Here is a 24,130-nt window from a genome sequence, read left to right as displayed (position 1 = left end):
TGAATCGAAATTAAAGTTAATCTGCATTGATGAAAATAGATACGAGTCTATTATTTTGAAATAAACGACGATCAAGAAGTTTGATATTTTTACACTTTATTCCAAATTAAAGCTGTTTGAAACATTATTGCTTCGTGAAGACGGTTATTATATCGTGGACTTGAAAGTTTCAAGTTCAATTTAATTATCGTTGCATCTTGGCGTATACGACTATCTTATTTAAATCGAATGAGATCATGTAGTTAGTAATTTTAATCTCCTAGTCGCACGGGAAAGTAACTTATCTGATTCTCGCAGATATGCTGATGTTTTATTATTTTTACACCTTACAACTTTCTACTGATTGTGACAAATGATGATAATAAAGTATGACGACTGACGATGATAACTAATGGTTCCGATATATGGTAATACCATCTGCATTTTAATGAACCCATGTTATGCTAAACTTTTATTATTGCGCTATTAAGCATCTCATGTCCAATATATATGATTGATTGAATGTTTCTCTCTTTAGTGTTATTTAAACTACCCAACATTTAAATAATATCTCTTAATTAATTATCTAATTAATAACTACCAATTAATTTTATGAGCGAAATTATTTATTTTCTGAGAAAGTAAAATAATTTTATGTATTAAATTAATAATAAAAATAAAAATTTAATATATTTAATATATTTGTCTTATATTTTTCTGAGTTTCTTCATAGTATTATTTTAAACCTCACATAAAAAAAAAATACATTTAGCTTTTAATTATATCTGATTTTCTCACCGCTATAATTTTAATTTTATTTTTCGCTCAGCATATTTCTATTTTGTTCAAACGTTCTCACCCTTAAATACATTTTCTCTCATCTCATTCTATTTCTACTACTTCCATATAAGAAACAATACAACTTGTTTTCAGTTACGTCTGATTTCCTCAATGCTGTAATTTTAATTTTATTTCTCGCCCTGCATATTTTCCACTTTGTTCTCACTCTTAACTACATTTTCTCTTACCTCGGCCTTTTCCTATTTTATTTCCATCGTATACTATATACAGGGGAGACCCTTCGCGCGATACGATAAATGTCTCTCCCTTTCAAATTCTCGTCTCGATGTCGCCGGAGAAAACGTCGAAGCCGCCCTTCGTGGCGCCCAGCAGCGTCGGCGCCGTATTTCGCGCCCGCAGCGACACGCGTCCACCGCGCCGCGCCATTCCGTGCGGTTTGCCACTCGATGCAATTATCCAGAGCGGTTCTTTACCTGTCTGTGCTGTGGCCTGCCTCGCCTGTGTCTACCCGCCGACTTGACTGCTGCTCGTACGTGTGCGTGCACGTGCACGCGTACGAGTCGCGGTGTGCGCCCGCGAGCAGGTACGAGCTAGAGCAGGTCACTTTCGCTGCTGCCGCCTCTTACACATAGTCTTCTAGTCTTCTAGTCGTCGCTTACGCGTGGTGCTGCTCCATTCATAAACCTATAACAGAAACGTGCGGCGGCACCAGCACGACTTTATACGTAGGTGTAGAGAATCGCCGGCTTGCGAAACAACGCGAATATATAAAAGTCATTTCCGTTGCCTTCTTCATTGAATCTTTATGTGCGAGTTTGATCGGAAATGTTTCATTTTGACAGAATGTCGATACTTGCAGTTATATCTGATATATCGTATGTTATATACAAAGTGTCCTGTAAAGATTGTAACGTTTAAAGTTAGATTCCTGAGATTATTTTGAGACGAAAATCTTAATACCAAAATGTTAAGGCTGCAATAGTTCTTGAATTATAAAGCTAGAAAATCACCCTGCTTGAAGTAATTCGCGCGTGTGATTAGTGTGATACATCATAAAAGCCAACCACACCTGAACGCTCGAACTTTAAGCTATATATGATTCGTTAATTTTATATAATTGTAATTTAAAAACTAAAGTAACTTTGATATTAAGATTTTTGTCTCAAAATGATCTCAAGAAACTTTAAGCGCGTTGTTAAGATCCTGATGGGACACTCTGTATTTCTCTCTATATTTCTGTTTTATCGATTGTATCTGTTTCTACTATTTTTACTATACATTCTTTATTGCTTTTCCGTTGTGTTACGATTGATGCGAAAAGACATAACGTACTAAACACGCGATTACGAGATTGCCATGAAACGCTTGTGATTACAAAGAAGTAGAGATTTTTATGGAACTTTCAAATTTCCGATTTAATGATATTATGATTAATTGTTTATGCAACTGATTTTTGATTAATATTTGTACAGAAGAAATACACAATAAACATATTAATATTCTATATATATATACACCAATTTAAACTAGGCAGTCGAGCGTGATTTATTAAGCGTGAGGTTTCGTAATCTTTCACTTAAGTTCCAAGCACTGCCTCTCACTCGTCAGTATACGCATTATATAGGACTATTCAAAATTCAGTTAGTAAATTTTGAGAACAGTAGAGATTCTATACTATGTGAAAAATAATAATTTCTTCGAGAAGAAATATAATCTTATTACAATGTGTGTATATCACAAATTTTTGCAATATGTCATTGTTAATTCTAGTCTATATATCTACACAGTAGAAAATATTTTGTATGACAATCGGCTTTTGTTAAATTTTTATGTTGATTTGTTTTAAACATTTCCACATGTTAATTTAACATAATATGATTGTGTTATTTAAATATTTTATGTTAAATTTATATTTAACGTTTCCTAGTGTTAAAATAGCAATTTACGAATAAGTGAACAAATAAAAATAATGTATTTTAAAATGTAAATTCTAAAATGAATTAATGTTATATTTTTTGTCTTAATTTTTTTACATAACATTTGTATTACTTTCCAACATATTCATTTCGTGTTAAATTAACACATAATTTCAGTGGGCATCATTTGAGATACGTGAAATATGTTAAATTTAACATAAATTTTTGATTGTATGGTATATGTAGTATATGTACAAGTACATGTACAAGTATATATATATTTTTATAAAGAAACGAAATATACTTTTTTGTATAGCATGTTTTCGATATGGATTTTATTAAAGATCGTTCATTCAAGCTGTGAATCAACTTGTATAAAGGGATGGCGTGCAAGTTCTTGGCATCCTTAAACGATCGCCGATGATTTAGAATCACGATCGATAAGGCGATTGCTGTAGACGCCTCTGGTGAGCTTTATTGGTACGTCGCGTCGTCATCATCATCGTCGTCGTCGTCGTCGTCGTCGAGGAGTCTGTCCTGTGATGAAACGAGGCTGATAGCGATAGATCGATCGATCCGTAGATCAATAGCCGCGCTGCTCCAAACCCGACGTCCATCGGTTGTGCTACGTACAAACATGCAGCCAATAAGACGAAAAACTGTAAATACACTGATCATTTGCGCGTACTCTATTATATACTGTCGATCATGCATCCTAGAATATGAGGAAAAACCATCCTTCAATTCACCATCCACAATTCGATATTTTGATATATTCATAATTTGATACAATTTCTTATTAGCTATATTCTACAAAATGATCATTTTAAATATATTTTATAATACATACACATGTTTGCAGAGTGATAGATTTTTTATATAATTGTATTTTGATAAATTTTATCAACAGGAAAGTGGTGATAAATATCTACATAAAAAGAATGATTTCATCGAAGCGTATTTGAAAATTTAGCCAGAAAAATCCGAAAATAATTTTGTTAAATTATCAAAATATTTTTTATTGTCGATTATGTAGAACGTGTAATGAATAATGCTGTAAAAAATTTTGACAATTCTAGCAATCAGCTTGAGCGTCCTACATTAAATTACGTTAATGGTTCTACAAAATTATTTTCAAAACTATATTTATATATAGTTAAATTTTTAGACAAATTCAGCAAAATCATATTTCTATCCGTACATTTAAAAAATCTATGTAATAATTTGTGACAAATTACTTCGGGAATACATATTTTATTTTTTAGTTTTGTATTATTATTTTTTGTATTATTCATTAATTTAATTAGAGTCATAAGAAGAGATTAATTAGAGATAGACATCGCGTTGCTTTTACGGTTCGTTGTACCGATGTGATGTACAGAGTTTGAGGTCGAGTGGTCATAGAACTGTTTCGTTCGATAATTATGCTCAAAGTTTAACCATGTAGCTGAGGCCGTACGTACTATAAAGTTTCAATAAAACTTGCAACGACTGTCATAGTACGAAGTATATTTATTGGTCGCAATCGCAATACTTTGTTGATGTGACAAATTCGCTGTGAAAGCATACTACACTACAAAGATTCAAATAGCAACGTGTTTTTTATTTGCGTCGTTTACAATGCGTTTGCATTTTATTATTTGATTGGCAATCAATTAATTTTTAACTTTGAAAAAACATTTGGTAAACACAGTGGTAATCATTTCCTGTTTACTATTGGAAATATTTTAAGAAACCTGATTCAAGTTTCTATTTATATTCATGAAATAACATAAGTCAATTAAAAAAAAATAATGTACATATATAAATATAATTGGAGAATTTAATTAATAATTTGGAGAATTTTGTTATCTATTTATCTTATATTTTGTTATCTCTCGAATATTAACGATTGTTTAGAATATATTAAATAACAAATCGAAAATAAACGTGTTAATATATTACATAAAAATCTAATAAGTTTTACTTTTAAATTTTTAGTTAGAAATAGAAATCAGTAGAAATTTGTAGATATTAAAGTGATTAATATAACCAATTTAAATACTCTTGTTATTATAAATTTTCTTTCAAATTCATTTTCTAGAGGACAGTGAATGTAATTTTTCTCTTTTATTTCTGTTCTAAGAGATATCTACACGTTATAATCGTTCATCGATCAATTGATCGCTCAGGAGATGATCGTGATGGGCAAGGAAATGGCGCGAGTATCTTCGAGCTACAGTGTACTCTATTTCCTCGGCTATTAGCGTTAATCGATTATACCGTGACGGATTGAATGATTTAAATAAAGACCGGGTGCGTCACGGGCCCGGCCTGGTACACTCGACCGCGCCCCATAAAATGATGCCATTGCATCTGCCCATTCTATTATCCGATCCGCTACGTTTTTCCTGGTGACACGATCGCTCATACTAGATTCTTGAAACAAAATAACGGAGATTAACACTTCCGCCTTGGTTAGCAATAAAGCAGTGCGCTGATTTGATTTTTTATCTCTTGTACGTCGTCTACAATACATGGAATAAAAAGTAAGAGTAAGAAATTGACCAATCACAATTGAATGTGAGAAGAATAATCGACTGTGATCAATTTCTTACTCTTGCTTCTTATTTCATATGTGTACATATTGTAGACGACGCATTAAACAGCTCTCTTGTTGTAAAAGGCAGAGTTTATAAATTCTAAAAATATAGTTGTATCATTGTCTTTTTTTAATGAAAAGAAATTACACGTTGTGTATTATAAAAAAAAATAAGTAAAATTTCTGATGTTTTATAATTCTAATAGGTAATTATTACTGAGAGGAAAGTATTTAATATTTGTGACTTTTGTGATAATTGTACAATAATTATGTTTAAAAGCTTCAATTTAATAGTTATTATTATTGCTGTAATGTTACAAAAAATTTGTAATTGACTTCAAAAATGATTATAATTTAAATAGTCATTTTAATGTTAATTATTCATTTTTTGATATATAGAACTATAAATGTAATTATTATTAATTATTACTAACGTTATAGCAGTATAATAAATAAAAAAATGAAGTTTTTAAACGTAGTTTTACCAATTAACTATCACAAACCTAACATTTTTCTCTCAGTGTAATCACATCAGTAATATTATTAATATATAAATCATATTATATATCAATAATGTTATAAATAATTATAATTATATTTTATTAATTTTTAAATATAATATTGATTTGATAACAGAATGTGTCCTGATACATTTTTATTGAATGATTCAACATGTTTAAATAATTTTATCATCATTATGGACTAATTGCGATATAATGGAAGAATGTAACTGAGAATATTACAAGACTGAAAGCATTACATTACGACAGAAGATAGATATGAAGGAATATCAACACTTTGCGTAACTATAATCTGAAATTATCTAACCGTTTTATTAACTTTGTTAAATTTGTTTTTTACATACAATGAAGATAACCTAATAATAAAGTCGAAACGTATGTTTGAAAAAAATTGAAGAATTTGAAATACATAAAAATCTGGCTTGTAGCTCTTTCTTGTTATTTATTATTATTGAACCGTTATAAGATTATTTTCATGTAATGTTGATTGCTTGCTAACTATTGGAACTAATATAGATAAAATAGAAGTTGTCGGTCGTACATCAAGTTTGTTCTTGTAGAATATTAATTAATTCTAGGAACATTAAATGCAATTAACAACCGCAACGTTCGCGAAATTCGACGCCGATTCCGAACGAGTAATCTCTATTTCGGTGCCACGGTTCTCGTCCTAAATTTACGTCGTTCCGCTACAAAGACGACCAGAATTATGATTTCCGCAACGCTTAGTTACATTTTCCAGTTTCGTCAGGCGGCAATTTCTAATGCGAACGACGACACATTTGTATGTTGCAGGTGACCGGAGCCGAACGGGCCAGTATTCATGCCAGTATGCCAATCGAATGCCGGTGGACGACTATTATATTTACCGTCACCGATAGCCAATTAATAAGTTACTTAGATAGATGAATTAGTAGTCAATAATATTCTCTCGGGTAAGAGAGATACGCCAGTTAATCGCGACTATACAGCGAATGAAAACGTAAACGCGTGAACCCGCATTTTTCCGTAAGCTCGCGTAAGCAATAAGGATCGCGTTTCGCGGATAAACACGCATGCTTACGGCACTTCTTTCTGTCAACGACAATAATTTCTAACGACGTTTCCCTGTTGTCGAATTTGGTGAATAAAAGAGAAGAAAAGGGTAAAATCCGGTGTACGTAATCGTGAAGTGATCGACTCTGTTTTTCGCGTGGCTGTGGAGTGCAACGAAGGACAGTCTGCGACGCAGAAGTGGATGCGGACACCACCCCGGCGATCATCACGGTGGCTGGAAACGCTGACTTACATCGAGAGCGCCAACGTGCAATCAAGGTTCATGGTTTTCATGGTGAGTCACAGCACCTATTTCTAGCTTTTCTCTTGACGTTCTTTTTTCATTGAGATCCTCTTCCTCGCTTGTACTGCAAGCGTGGCCCTCTCTCCTGAGCTTCTTTCCATTCCGAATACTGAATCAGTCGAGTTGCGTCTGTCTCTCCGGTCAATGCCACGTGGAATCAATTGGCCACAGCCATGCGTTTCTCCCTTCACAATTAAGCTCTCACGTTGGAGGGACAACTCTGCGAAGAACTGTCGCATTTTCTATTAATCAAATTGTCAAATTTTTCGAACATCCGTATTTATTTTACGAATCATTATTTGAAATTGTAACATTGAGCTCTCGGTATCGACTTGAAATTAATTATATCTATTTATAAAAAAAAAAAAGACTTTTTTTTTTACAAAATTTTATATTTTTTATTATGCAAGGTTAAATAATATTAAAATTTTTCATCTTGAAAAAATTACGTAGAAAATAATCTATAGAGAAAATGTATGGAAAGAACAGTTTTACTAAATATAAAAATTTTTAATATTTGTTAACTATAATTACATGTCACTATAATTATGAATATTACTATTGATATTAGTTACTGTGATATTACTGTGAATAATAATGATACAGTTTTATCAATAAATACAGGTATATGGTTGGCAATCGAAAATGACTGTAGTTATTATTATAATTAAAAAAATGGTATATAATTACTATGATTTTTAATAATTGTAATTATTTTTATGATAATAGTAACTATAATTATAGTAATTTTCGATTACCATATACTTGTTGATAGTACACTACATATAGTTATTATTCCTAATCTCAGTAATAATTATAATTACAGTAATATGCAATTATAGTTACAAATATAAAAATTTTTCTCTCATTGAAGTATTCCAAAACTTAGTTATAGATACAGATTTAAAAATAATTTTGTTGACCTATCAAAATCATGCGAGCATAAAACGAGCTGGTTGCAAAAATAGTAAAATTTGACAACATTCTTATCATGCTCGAGATTTCTAATTATTTTGATAGTCCAACAGAATGATTTTCAAATCTGTATCTTATAGCTTTTTAGAAATTTTGATAAAATTGTTTTTACTTCCATGTGTGATACAAAAATTGTAATTATAGATAGATTTAATTATCCTTTTTTGAACAAATTCTTCGGCCGATCGTTTGACATTCGCATGCGAACGGATTTGTCGATCAAGCGGAACGAATGCGAGCCCATGAAACTACCGTGAATTCATGCCTTGGACCGCCCGTTTATTTCTGCTCTCATTGAATACCTTCTTTACGCATTCGAAACGTTCCATTTTGTACGGGCGCCACCCAGAATCTATCGCGCGGTTTCACAAGGTTGCGACAAATGAGTGCGTATACTCGCGTGCATTTTAAAATCCCGCCTTTATCGAGTATCGACGATGCGCTGGAAATGCCAAGCGCATTTGCATAATTCTCGCGCTTGGCCCGCCTCCGCGCGCATCATCTCGTTATCTTTACGGGCGCATCGTATCGTGTCGCATCTCCTCGACGCGACGAGAAACGTTGGATATTAAAATTATGCACCGCGATATCGGTAAGCGGCGAGATCGAACCGTAAATACTCACGTAACAGAACTACCGATGTACCCTTCCCGCTGCCTCCACCGGTTTCATTCCTCCAATTGTCCCGGGGCCCCTCTATTTTAAGCATCGCGACACTCATTGGGTCAGTGCCTCTACGACCGATTCCATTTCTTCCCTCGCTGTATTTCACCGTAAGAACATTGGGTAACGAGCACCGCCATCGTAGCACGTGTCACGGGCGATTTGCATAATTGCTCGTCGACTTCTCTTAGTGCCGTACGCCGCCTCATTATCTTTATACTCATATTGCGCTTCCGAACGCGGCGGTATCGCCGAGACATCGAATTTACACTTTGAACGAGGCTCCGTTTCGAAAGGACGATTCGGAAGCAGAAATCGTGTTGACAAGCATCTTCGTGTGAAAAGAGCGTCAGCATCGTCACTCTCTATCGCCTGCTTTCTTCGGTTCATTAATTTTGTCTTATTAATTATCGTAGCGTTCGCATTCTCCTCAAGCCGCTCAAACGGCTCTCCTAATGAACGGATTCGATGTGATCTCGAGCAATTTTATCGGCGTGTGCACATAGGTTGCGATTTTGCGGAATGTAACTCACGATATGCGACCTCACGTTATCTTTATGTGTACGTTATCGTGTTTATATTGGGTTGATATGTACGTATATTGCATTTCTGTAGATCCGAAGATTCTGTTTTGAGAACTGAGATATATATAACGATATGCAGCTGAGTATTCTAATTAGGGGCATTCTGTATAATATTTTATTTTGGTTAAAGAATTTTCGATAAATGTGTTATCTTGAGATGGAAATGGACAATGAAACGTAAACTGTGAAAATACGAAATATTGTATAGAAAGAACATAGTTTTGTTGAAAATTTTGCTAGAAAATAATTTTAATTTGTTAAAATAATCACCATAGGACGCTCAAGCTGATTGCATTCTACAGACAAAATGTAATAAATTTTAATGAATATTTGGTAAATGTAAATGTAAAAATGTTTATTTAGTACAGGAACTATTAATTTTATTTAACTATAATTTTTTATTTAATAAATTTTCATTTACTAAATAAAAAAATTATTATAATAATTTATTTAGTAATATGTATCGTATATAAATGTTACGTTATTCAAACAACTTCTTGCAATATCACTCATCATGTTTGAGTTTATTGTACCAATTATTTTGATGATCCAACAAAATTATTTTCGTAAGTATCCAAAATATGTTCAACTTCTAAATATGTTCAAACTAACGCTGGCTTCCTTCTATTAAATTGCCCGTTTATTTTTTATTGCTTATACCGCGCTCTTATATTTCATTACACACACCTCGCCTTCATTCCCCATCCAGATAATTCATCTCGCTCGCAACAGCCGGATGATTTGCTGGCGCAAAGATTTCGATGCGAGGGTCTGCGGCGTGTTACGCAAATTAGTTAACGTGACCGGACGTAACCCCGATGTTATTTATCCCTTACGAGAGGTAGCCTGGTGGGCTAATTAAGAAAAAAAGCTGGATAAGGATCGATTCCGTCGAGAGGCGATCCGCGGCGATCTCTCCTGGGCATTTCAGTCGAGATTATTTCGAGGGAGAAAGAAGGAGAGGGTTCGGGAAAGGGACAGGATTGGGGCGAGAGGGACAAGGTGAGACATTGCGAGAAGACCCATCGTTGGGTTACGGGTCAGCCGCAGTGGAGCATTAATAATCGTTTACAATCTTTAAGGCAGGGTGTGGCGAGTGCATTCACCCTCGTCTTCCTCTTCTACCTTCCTCCTCTTCCGCCTCTTTTTCCTCGAGCTCTTCTCTTCTCTTCCTTCGCACAGTGCAAACTAAGTAGAAGGGAAAGATCCAATCTACCTTCGTAAACAGTTATGTTCTAGAGAGAGAGAGAGAGAGAGAAGAAAGTGAAGATATACTTCTGTTATTAATTTATTCTCTTCTTTTATTGGAAACAGGATATTGTGAATATCTTTACTAATTCCTTACACTGTATTTTAGTTCCTTAATCTGTATTTATATGAATTTAAAAAATTGACAAATCTCTACAAGAAAAATAAAAATAAAATAAGAGAGAGAGAGAGAGATATATACAGAAAAAGAATGAAAACGGAAATAATTTTGAAATATAGAGATCTATATTATTGCACTGTCTATAAATTTTTCCCTTTAATTATATCTGAAACAAAATCAATATATTTTTTAATTTATAAGAGTAAAACTAATACTTTAATAGAATAACGGAAATAATTGCGAGCTTCGCACTTGACAAGCTCTTCCCATTTAATAGTCTTAAATTGCGCGACGTGATGTTTACTGTTATGAACTGCAATTTCGTGCCTTTTGCATTTCACTCGCGTTTCCCAGTAGTTTACGTCCGTAATTGCGAGGTGTGTTGATGCTTAGGAAACATTGTAAGATTCGCAGCATCAGCGGGCTAGTGGATATCAATTTACGATCGGTTCGATGCGTTTAGCTCTATTGCTATTTAATTTCGGAATTGTGAGGTATTGATTAGAAACGAGAAATTAACACTATCGCTGAGAAAATTCGATAAACTGGTATATACCGAGAGTTACGTTTTACGAATCTTGTTTCGATTTTTGTTGAATAAAATATATGTTTTTGTTTATATTTTTATGTCGTGCCAATGATTTTAAGAATGTAATTATTTATTGTAGGAATATATCGGTTATTTTATCGATTATCTTTATTATCGCTTATCTTTATTATCGGTTATATATCAGTTATCTTTATTAATTTCTTTTTAATTGATAATTTTTTTATCCAATTAATGATAAGAATTAGTTATTTTGAAGAGGGAAAATTTATCGTTTTTCTTGTGTCGACATTTTATAAAAATATAGTTTTCTTAAATTGTTACACTTGCCTTGGAGGCTTTGGACAGATCGTAAAGTGATTTTATTCGTGATTGCTTTTATGCTCTGCAACAAAGTTAATTCTCATCAAATCATCGGGCAACCATCGAAAAATTTGCTGCGGTGGGCGATAAGGCATTTTTTTGTGCGTTATTAACGACGGTGATAAATATGCGGGAATGGCAACTCTGTTCTTTTCAAGAGTGCAACGAATCGGCGATCGGGTTCTCGACACGTCGGCGTGAAAAAAGCGTTTCTGAAGAACCTGTTTTATTATCGACCGCGTGAATTTATATTATTTCATGAAAATTGTCGGTTAGGAATATGTAATATGATTCCATATTTTTTCATAGACAGTACTTATTCAGTTATAAATTATTTTATGGATTTAAAATTTGTATTTACTTATATCACATATTATTACAGTCAGATAGTGAATAACTTTTTATAATTGGAGCTTTAAACTTACAAATCAAGATAAGAAATCTTCGAGGAAATTTACTATAGATTGTATTTATTTATTATCATTTATATTCTATATTATTATATATTATTTATTATTATATTGTCTTAAAGAGAGAAGACTAGAGACAAATGCGTCTTCATTACAATATTAAATCATATACTGAAAAAAAATGTAGTCAATTTTAATAAATGTTTAGTTAAATACTGCTAAATATTTATTAAGATATCTTTATTAAGATACTAAATATTTATTAAGATATAAAGATATATTTATATTTATTTGATACAAGAAATATTAATTTGACTTAACAATCATTTTTTTTTACTGAATAAATATTTATTTACTGTAAGTAAATTGACTATATTTTTTTCTCAGTGTATAATTTCAAACTATATTAATAAATAACTTAAATAAAAGTGGTTATAATTTTAAAAATTAAAAAAACGAAGAACATAAAAATTTTTTGATATGGGTATTGATAAACGCTTAAATAATTCATTATTGAATAAAGTTTTACTTCTTCACAACCGACAACCTGTGCTGTGGTTTTTTATGTTCTTCGTTTTTTTAATTTTTATATTAAATAATTAACTCTGCAAATCGAGTTTTTTTTTTACAAGTAAATTTTGTACAAGTAAAATTTCATTTCATTAAAGGAGGACGAAGTACTATTCCCTTCTAAAATATTATTAAAACACTATTTTATAATTAAATAGGAATGTCGTAAAGTAATCAAGAATTTTTTTACATTTTTTTTAAAAGCTTAAAATGAGTAAAAAACTTGGACTGAATGGAAGGAATATAATAAGTATGATTACAGCGAAGGGTTAAGTTTTATTTAATTGAATGAAAAAAAAAAGAGAGAAAAGAACTTGAATGTTCATATTTCTTACGAAATCGTAACTTCCGATGTTCCGGACTGTGGTACGGCGTTATTAACGGCGGTGATAAATACTCGCGTTTTGATTCTCGGGATGTGGATCCTTTTTTCTCGGCTTTCTTTTTCTTTTCGCCAGAGCGACGAATCGACAAGAAGCAGCTAGCCCTCCCAGGAACTCGTTCCTCCGACACGCGTGCGATTCGGTTGTCTCGGTTGAAAATCGGTCGTCGGCCTTCTTCCCCCTCTGAACAACCTATAACCATCATTACGCGGTCATCTCACCTCGTCGCCATCTGCGGCGAAGAATCAGCATATTTAGCATCCGCTCGAATTTTAATAGACGTAGTGCATCGCACGTCTGCGTTTGCAAGACGCATTAATAACATTGCGCTGCATAATACACGTGCCATGACGGCGTCTGGATGCGCCGCTATCGAAACTCGATACAGGACACGTCGTTTACATATTAGTGAGTGTTGTCAAGACGTCGAGACGATGCTCTAACAATTATGATATGCATCATGCTGGTAGAGACCGTAGTTACAGTTAATTTAATTTAGTTAGCCCAGTTACAGATTAAAAGGAATTTTTTATTATACATATAGTTTAATTTCTTAAAGATAATTAATCTTATAGCGCGATAATTAATCTATAATGAGATAAATAAAGTGTTTGATATTTGTGACTGTAATTGCATGATGAAATAATTATGGTTAGGAGTTCTGTTTCAATAGTTACTACTCCTATAATGTTAGTAATAATAATTATATTTATTTTATAAATAATAAATATAATAATAAATATAGTAATTATTATATTTATTGTTTTATCTACCAAAAAACTGTATAATTATTGATTAGTATAAAAATGATTATAAATTAATGATTTTAATTAAATGGTATCTAATAACAATTTTTTTTGCAGTTACGTAATGTCGTTCAATAAGTTTAAATTGTTTTTGTTTTCTGTCTGTAAATTGAAATTTTTAATATATATATAATAGTTTATAGAATTTTTGCCAAGATATATCGTACGTAGAAAATTTTATTCAATTCACGAGCGAACGGACGGCAGCGAGATCGTAAATATCGAGATTATACGAGTGATTGGCGGGGAATATTTTAAGATTACGTGTGATTTCTATCTAAGATAGAAATCTGGTATGAATTGTGAATGTCGATATCACTGATTTTATAGAACGTTCGTTTATAGGTCTGCTACAAACACTTGGATTTTTGCGCGAGTGTCTAGTGACTCGAAAAGAATCTTACCACATTAACGTACGTTTCATTAATATTCCGAAATATTTCATCTAGGCTATGCAGGGAAAATAAGAAAAATCACGCGTTTATCGACTCGAATATATTGCCGCGCCTAGATACATGGCGCGCCGTGAAGATATTTTTCACGTAAAGCGCATTAAAGGCTGTACCGGGTATAAGGCTTCTTTCGAGGGAAGTGAAAAATGAAACGATTCCGTGGCATGATTCATCACCCGCGCCGGTTGCAGTCTTCGAGAAAGTGATGCATGTCTGTTGTCGGGGACGATATGCCGAATATCATTTATCCCATAACATGAATGCGCCCGCGATATATTTCAAGCATCATGCATGCTTGACACGAAAGGATCGTGTCGATATAAGTCGTGTATCTCGCGAAGATTATTGGAAGTAGAGAATAGGAAAATTTATACATGGTATAGGAACGATTTTGCTGAAATATATAAAGATTTAGTCAAAGTTTTAAATAGAAATCTGCAATACGATTTCAAGCGACGAAGTCCCTTCCACGAAATTTATAGATCGCTCTCTTTTAATGAAAAGTTGTCAATATTGGAAAACATCTTGATTTGATGAATAATAGAAGCGCTTTAGGCAACTGCTAAGTCACAGGTAAGGTTTTATATAAGAGCATTAAATCGAGATAAAATATGATGAGGAAACGTGAGCGTTGCAAAATTAGTCATTTCTGTCTCGCGTACGAGATACTATCATATCCAATAGAAAATGCGTTTCCTGTAGGGTGTCCAGTCACGTGCTTTTAAGAAATATAAATTAATTTTTAACGATATGCTGCCAGTTGGAGGTAATCGTTTCTTTCGTTAACGGTCACTAAAATTGGGAAATGTTCCTCGTTAAAAATTAATGCGGACTTTTCGAGGTCGAGTTAATGTTTCAATGCAGAATCGCGAGGTTCTCGGCGCAGGTGCCATTTCGATTTCAACCATGACGGGTCCAGCATTATATGGAGATGCTTTATCATTCTTTTTATTAGCCATGTAATTCTGTAATGTACAATGTTTAGTACACGGCCGCGGGCGAGTCAACGTGCTTCATGCACTTTGTCGAACAAATTATTCTCGTTACGCTGGAAAACCGCCGGGAGTGGATACCCGGCGGAGAAATGGAAAATTTATAGTCGGTATAAAATATTAACATTATTGTGCTCAATTACGCGGTTTATTTTTAGCTGGTTCAAGATAAAAAATTAATTGTTGGGAGAAAAGAGTATCAGTCATCTGTCTACTTTTTAAGTTTTACAAAATATGTTTTTAAATATAGTTGAATTTTTTTATGGTTTTAAGGGAATATTATATATATATAAAATTTGAATTTTTTTTATATCCTGTCTCAACAGTTAAAAAATATTATAAATATTATAATTTTGTTTGATTATTTTCAATATCACAGTTGTATTATTTTAACCTATAATACAATATATTTTTAAATATTATAATTTATTTTATCATTACCTTATATCATTAGTTGGTTTAATGCGATGTGAATACGACTGCCCGATTAATGTCCTTTAATTCTTAGTTGTACTCACTTTGAATGACTTACCTATTCTTATCATTTCTCGTAACAGAGAAAAAAGAAGATGCGTATTAAAGCCTTTCTTGTTGATTTCATCGTAAGATTTTAACATTCGAAATGCGACGCCCACACGGCGAGAACATAAACCGTCGGTTAATTGTTCAAACGGATTTAAAGACTGTGCTCGAAATAAATGAACATCGTCCGCGAAGGTGTGTCCAAGCTGTTATGGGCGTTGCGGATTGTATTTTTTTCGTACACGCCGTTAAGCAACACGAAATATGGAGGAGACATTTATTTATACCCAGCATTTTCGAGTGTCGCATGTGAGCTTTAATTATGCGAACTTTTATTTCGTATGTAGTCCTTTATTTTCTATATTCTGTTAATATCAAATTATACGGAAAGAATAATTTTATCATTCGAAGTATATAAAATTTAGCATGAATATCTGAAAATAATTTTATTTAACTATCAAAATAATTATATAGGATGTTTAAGCTTGTTGTTCGATTTTCAAAATTTTTTGCAACATTGCTCATTATGCTTGAAATTTCTACATAGTTACTTTAATGGCTCAACAAAATTATTTTCAAATTTGTAGCTAAATTTTTAGATATTTTAGCAAAATCGTTTTTTGTAAATCTAAATTGCAAATCTAAATATGATCTGATAATTTTGTTTGATCATCAAAACATTGTAATTATGTAAGACGTTCAAGCTGCTACAATGGAAAAAGTATCTGGTTGCATTAATTGAAATTCTTTGAAAATGGACAGATCAAAATTTTCTAGTTGAATCTATTATAATTTTAGTTGAAATAATTAGTACTCTGATTGATATCAGAATCTTCTGATTCATTTTCTACCAGAAATTCTTCTTAGCGTAGAATATTAAAACGTTTTGCATCGCTTACATACTTACTTGAGCGTCTTACATAATTATTTTGACGATCTAGCAAAATTATTTTTGGGTCTACATCTAGTTAAATTTTTAGATACTGCAGTAAAAACTGTTCTTTCCGTGTATGAAATTAAAAAAGTATCAAATCATTATCGTAGAGCTTGTTAAAAAAAAAAATATTAGCGTTACTATTTTTAGAAAATCCAGAATAAATTTGTGCGATTGCATCTTCAATCTATGCAACAAGTCACTTTGCGTGTAAAAACAATTAATAATAAAAATTAATTCGCATAATCGGTGAATAAAATTACGGTCTCTCAACACATAATACGAAAAATGGCAAAATCGTCAACGCATTGGTAATGGCTCTCTTGCAAGTGACGTAATGAGATCTTATCATCGGATAATGTGTGGCCGGAGGGGCTTGCTCTGTTCGATGGATACTTATGCCAGCAAGACGTTAAAACGAGCTCAAATACGCAGGTGGAGCAAACGCTGTCTTTCTTATTTATTGCTAATGATTATGTGTCGTGATCATTAAACTAACGTCTTGCTTAAGATACGAGCACGTCAGTTTGCCACACGAAGTATCACGTTGTCTTGTTGTTTTAGCTTTCTTGTTACAGTAAATTTTGAGGAAATTAGTCGATAAATATTATTGAACCTATATATCGCTCTCTTTAAGAATAATATAACTTAAGAAATAATTTTTGAGATATTACCGTGAAGTTAAGATAACGTTATTCTATCAATCTCACCAAAATTAAAGTAATTCAACTTTCTAAGAAATCACAAAAATCACAATTAAAAAGGGTGATTTAAAGAAATTGTCAAAGTGATTAAAAATCAAAGATATGGTTTTTCAAGGATTACGAAACGAAAATGACAAAAATGACTTGAGCTGGTATTTATAATCAAGTCTTATTTCAAGACCGTCTTAAGTAATGTCTTAAGACGCTAATGCAGCCTTCTGATTGATTCGTGACTTCTTAAGACCGTCTTGAATATAAGATCTGACTATGAATACCGGCCTTTGATCATTTTAAGAATATATATATATATATATGTATATATTTTAATATATTTTATTTAATATATTTTAATATATTTTATAAGAATATATATATATATTTTTTTTGTTGATATTATTTGATTAGTCTTATCATTTGCTGTTAAATTGAAAAACAGTTTTTTTCTTTTCAAGGAAATTAATTTTTTGGAAACTTAATTTTTTGAATTGTATTAGTTTTGAAATGAGGGAATGATATGTATTTGTGATAAAATATGAAAGATTCGCACCTAATGCATAAGTTTGACTTCTGTTATGCTCGACATTTTATTTGATAATAAATTAAAGCGATTTAATTTAAATAGATAGAATTTATTTCAAGAAGTGTCGTTCTAATAATTAGAATCTGGAAATGAGAGATTAGTCTGTCTGAAAAAAATCATTACGCATAGTTCAAATAGAAATCTATAAAAAAATAGAGTGTATTTCAAGAAAACTTTGAGGTTACGATATGTTCTAACGTTGCTACATAACAACGATTGGAAATAGTTTCACAACAATGAAGTCCGCATACTGATGGTTTGCATTTTCTATAGCCAAGCGGAACTACTCTCTTTCCGCAAGTGCTATAAAACATTGATCATTGAGAAATATTCCACGTGCTATGCAGGTAAAAAGACTACGAGCTATTAACTACAGCGGAACTTTATGGAATATCGTAACGCATTTCCGTCTTCGCGATTATAAAGGAAAAACACAAGAAACTTCCAAATTTCTTTCTAGACGCAATTTTATCCGCTTTTAATACGTGCAAAGTTCAAATTACTCGCAAATTTTTCGCCTGCTTTTTTTCTAGAACTATGAAATCTTTTTTTTTTTGTATCTCAATTTGTGCGTATTAAGGCAGCTCCAAAATGACATGGCCAATGTATGCCAACGCATATTTGCTAAATATTGGCCTATATTTATATCATGTGTGTAATATATATTTGTTAATGTTAGTGTATATTGACCATGTCATTTTTGTCCATATTTCTAACAGTGGTATTTTTAATATTTATCTGGTAAATCAATATAAGTCATTTGCGTAATTTACTAGCTAATCTAGAGAAGGGATGGCCAACCCGCGGTACGTATGCTATTAGTTGCACGCGAAGACATTTTCAACGATATTGCCTAAAGAAGCAAGTACAGAGAAAAATTTCAGAAATAAAAAAATGACACAGTAAAATAGCAATCGTCCACAAAAATCCTTTTTTCCTCTTAGCTACATTCGTTCGTTTTTGTGTTAAAGGCAGATATAAGATTGATATTTCCTTGCTGCGTTTTTATCACATGACAAAGAGTATATTAATTGATTGATTGTTGGATATTTTTTTGAGGAATTCTAAACGAGATAACCGTAATTAAACAAAAAAAAAATAAAGTAATGCTTTAAGCGCGAAAATGAACAAATTACTTACAATTTCTGATTAATATTTTGGTTTGTAATAATTTCCTTTAAAACGAACGTAAAACAGAACACAGTGGCAGAAATAGGCTTTGTTAAACAAAAGTAGTCTTTTTGCTTTTAATGCAAGAGAATAACGTATAAGTAAGATTTCTATCTTTGTTCTTCGCTTAATTCTGTAGCAGTGACACACAAAAGATTTCGAACCTTCGCAATACGTACAAAGCACACCAAACAAAAAAGATTGACCACCCTTGATTTAAAGAGTTTGCTGCAACGATGCACGTGATTTATAATACGTTAATTCACAACGTACAGCACGTGGTTCATCGTTCGTTCGACGCATTTTGATGTACAACGCTTTGATAGCAAGTTCGTGTGCGGCCCAACTCTCATACTACATATGGAAGACTCGATTATCGGTATCGCGTAAGCACGATCGATTTTTCGATGGACTCATTTAACGGGCGTGAACACGCGCGCTTTCTGATTTACGACTCTCTCGGATAATAAGCGACTGTGTTCGCTGAAATCATTATTTCTCATGTAGTGAAATCGCGAAAAAATCGCTAATTTTGAAATTATTTAATTGGGAATTTCTCTTTTTAAGAATGATCGATTTAAAGGTACTATTACAGAATAATTCATGATCGCGATTTATATATATATATATATTAAAGAATTATTATACATATATTAAAGAATCTCGTAGACTAATGAGTGTTAAAAGCGAAACCTCAAACTTTTACATTTAATTCGTGAATAATATATGTATGTGGCTGTAATATGATTAAGTAAAAATGATTAAGTCATAAATTAGTGAAAGAAATTATTACACGATGAAATAAATTATTACGTACTGAACTTATAAATCTGGATTTCTTATTGCAGAAAATAAAACGCACTAATTCTGTGCAAAGAGTAAAACTTCATTTTTCCATAGACAATAATTATCACGCCAGGGAAATAACGTTAAACTTCTACGCGGCTCGTCAACGATTAGTTTTGTCGGTGCTGAAACTCGAATGGAAATAACTCGCGATTAACTTAATAATAACCTTCCGCACGTAAAACGCGTCGCATTCGCTAGTACGGTACTGAAAAGCGAAACGACAAAGAATTCGTCTGAATTTTATGGCGCAGGCCAGAACCGCGCGAACAACTTCTTCTCTCCCTCTGCCCACGCTGCCGGAACAAAATGGCACTCTTTTAATTTACGAATCGTTAACGTCGTCCGGGCCAGCACTAAAGCCGACGAAAAGCCGCGATCATAGTGAGACAGAAGGTTTAAGGCTGGTGTAAATTTCGCCGGTGTTAAAGAGGTGCCAAATTTTTTAAATCACCTGGTCGAGCGATCCGCTTTCACGGTAATGCAAGGGCGTATCTCTATAAGACGTATCTTTCGGTAGTTTCGCCTCGGCATCGATTTGCATCGTTGTGCAGAATTCTGCATCGTGCACTCGAGCCTTGAAAATACGCCTCGGCGATTATTATTACAGCGCTTGGAGAACGGAACTACTTTTTTAAATTATTGCGCGGATGAGAAAATCGGTTACATTACGCGTCAGGAAACAACAGAGTCATTATGTAAAGTGTTCCAAATCTCGAGCATTTTCTTCTTTCCAAATTCCTTGATAAATTTGAAATACATTTCTTCAATGCACATCTATTGAATTTTTTTCTCTACTTGTTAATATTTATAATAAAAATGTATCTAATTTTTTTATGAATAATTCTTAGATTTAATTTTGTTTTTAAAATTTCTAGAAATAAAATTACATTTTTGGAAATTCGAATTCGAACCTATTAATAGTAATCAAGATTCAAAATGTTAAGATGCTAATACCTTTAAGAAAATGCAAGGGCAGAAAATTATTTATTGATTTTGAGATTAAAGAAATGAATATAAAAGTTTAAAAGTTTATTAACGCTACATTATTCATAATTGTTATTAAATTTATATCAGGAAACGACCTATTATAAGATTTAAATAAAAGAAAGTGAAGTTTTTATGACTAAATGTAACAAAATATTTTTATTGTTTTGATTTTAAGTTTAAACTGTAATAAATTATATTTGTTGTAAAGAGAATTTTAGTATTTTCCGTCGGCATAATTTCGTGATAATTTTAAGTCCTTCGAAACAGAAGTTATTATCGAGTACTTGTGTTTAAGCGGAAAAAAACAAGCAATTAATGAATTGTTATGCCACGTGTGTAGTTCATATTTAAGCGAGCTCTTAAAGCTGGAAGAGCAATGCTGAAAGACGTTTGACCAACATTGTTTCCAGTTATTTTGCGTGAATTTTGAGTGAAGAGATTCACGAGCTTTTTATGACTCGCTCGCCAGCTGAGTCACTTTGGGACGCATGTTCTGGTGGCCGTTTCAGAGGCCATAAGTACCCACATTACCAACGAATATTGCCGATAAATAATGCGTCCCACTTCCTCGTAAATTCGGACGTATGCACCGCCCGAGCTCTCCTCGGTCGAGCTCGGACCATCTATTTCCACATTGTAACCCACCGGAGCGGTCCTGCGATAAAATTATCTGTCGCTGTTTCTGAACTGCCTTGATCCGTTTATTACACTTACTATAATTGTCCTCTGCTAATTTTGCATAGCCGCAAAAAAAGTGCCCCCGCGTTTATTATTGATTTTATCATAAAAGTGCTGCAGATAAAGTTAGAATTTAGTACTACCTGTGCTTTATGCTAAGATTTTTAATATTAATTGATATGATATATCAATTTAATGCTTAACTTCGTTAAAATTATGCTACTATTTCGTATCAGAATCTTAAAATTAAGATAGTTGATTTTAACATAGGAAACTTATTTTCAGTATATTTCTCGGCACTCAATGAGTACGAATTTGTGAATGTATGTAGAATCTATATATAATAGAATTAATATACATTGAATAAACTAATTTATAATTATTGTAAAATAATTTATTCAATTATGTACACATTAATCCTTCGTGTTCAATTGGAATCTTTTGGCAGAAATTTTACTCTCAAATTTCTCCAAAATAAAGAAGGACGGAGTCCATAATATCTTATTAAAAAACTATTTAATAATATAATAGAGATGTTGAAAAATAACCCTGAATTTTTCCAAATTTTTGGAAAACTTAGAATAGTAAAAAAACTTGGGCTGAACAGAGCGAATAAAAATATGATTGCGACAAAGGATTAATTCTATTTGTATAATTATCACCTATGTAATTACCACGACTGTCTTTTTTCCGAATGATATCTACAAGATGAGTTTATTTTTAAATAATATTTTCAGAAAATTTCTATTCGTAAAAAAAATATATTCCCATTATCTTACGTCACAATATATTTAAGTACACTTTCATTCTTGTATTTCACGTTAAGTCACGTAATGACATAACTTCTCGTTCCAAAGTATTGATATGGCAATCAAGTGTGAATCATAACGAGTGGCCACACCTAAGTAGCGACGTGGAAATCGCGTAAAATCGAGATGGGGAATATATTCAGTCGTCTAAATCGCGTTGTTTGAATGCTCGACGTTGCCGCCACATGAGGCTGTATGGTTTGTGACTCACAATGCTGTCGAGTTAATAGAATCACTTTTCGCACTGGCGAGTCAGTAAGTGGCCATATCGCCAACGAATATTGACGATAAACGACTCGCCTACGGATCACTTCCTCGTAAAATCGAACTGTCGGGTCTACATCTATTTTCAGATTGCCAACGCGCCTCTGTGTCCACCGGGTAAAACCTGTTCGACATTGCATTTCGTTTCACGCGCCATTCGATACACTCGATTCTGCTAGCTTATCGGCAATATGTCTCGCCAAAGCACCGTTTCTGATAACGGTTTGGTGAAGAGATTGCAAAGGAAAATGTGCGCTGCGTATATGCTTTTGCGAAATTTCTATTATTTTTATATTTAATTTCTATTATTATGTATTTAAGCATCTTTTTCTTACATTTTTGTATTGGAAGGATCTCATCAATTTTATATTTTTAGAATAGAAATTTTTTTTCCATAATATATGAATTGTTCTCCGATATTATCTTTTTTCTTGTACTATGTAGGAAACTTCTGGAAGATCTTTGATTGTTTTAATGCTAATGATTATAAAAATGGCTCATCAATTCTGTTGAAATGTTTTAATCGACAGCATGTGACGTCCGTTTGTTGCTTATTGCAAAGTTTATTTTCCACATTGAGAAAAATTTTTGATTGAAAATAGACGATCCAGAAAATACTAATCATATCAAAATTCTGGTTATCTCAACTAGAATTATAATAAGATTAAACTAGAAAATTCTAATTTATTCATTTTCAACCAGGATTCTAATTAATGCAACCAGACTTTTTCTAGCGCATATTTATGCTACTTACTTGTATTGAACGTTTTAGATTAGATATATTAGAACTATTATAGGTCAATATTTTATTAGTTCACTCGCCTACATATGCCTCTTTTTTGCGAGATATCTACGGTATTTAAAGCGAGTCGAGATAGCAAATATGATGGCTTTCTTAATGGCTGCACCCGCATTTATTATATGCGCGTTTAATAGTCTTGTTTTTATTATGTTATTTGCATACAAACTCATTATTACATAAAATATATTATTTGAACTTCGATCCTTTAGTTTCTTTGATGAAAAAAAATTCTGATTGTCTCTAAACATTGTCATGTGTTGTAGACATATAACTGAATTACAGAAAACTACAGTCTTGGCTATAAGTATAAAACATTCTCATTTATTGCATTTTATTGGAAAAGGTGATAATAAAACCAAAGGAAAACTAAATAACTAAAATATTAAAATTATTATAAAAATAAATATTATTTTCCAATAAAAATTTTTTGGCTTCGTTCACATTCCATTAATATAGAAAAATAATTGCAATTCCAGTAGGTAGCACTCTCTTTTTTTATTCTATAGTTCATATAAAAATAAAAAAAAAGTTCCGCATTTTTTATATCAAAATATAAAAAATGGAAAATTAACTTTGCGAA

General features: G+C 32.4%; 1 protein-coding gene across 1 annotated transcript in view; it reads left to right on the top strand.

Moving 5' to 3' along the window:
- The window catches only part of LOC105149261 (uncharacterized), a 433,940-nt gene that overhangs the window by 23,845 nt on the left and 385,965 nt on the right, over window positions 1-24,130 (top strand). Inside the window, exon 2 of the mRNA XM_087409169.1 lies at window positions 6,594-7,128. Within this exon, the coding sequence (XP_087265295.1) occupies window positions 7,036-7,128 (93 nt within the window). The 5' untranslated portion in view covers window positions 6,594-7,035. The remainder of the gene's footprint in view (window positions 1-6,593; window positions 7,129-24,130) is intronic.

Source organism: Acromyrmex echinatior, chromosome 1, assembly GCF_024713525.1.
Source record: "Acromyrmex echinatior isolate Ae372 chromosome 1, ASM2471352v2, whole genome shotgun sequence".
Classification (NCBI taxonomy): domain Eukaryota; kingdom Metazoa; phylum Arthropoda; class Insecta; order Hymenoptera; family Formicidae; genus Acromyrmex; species Acromyrmex echinatior.
This window is presented reverse-complemented; position numbering and strand designations above follow the sequence as displayed.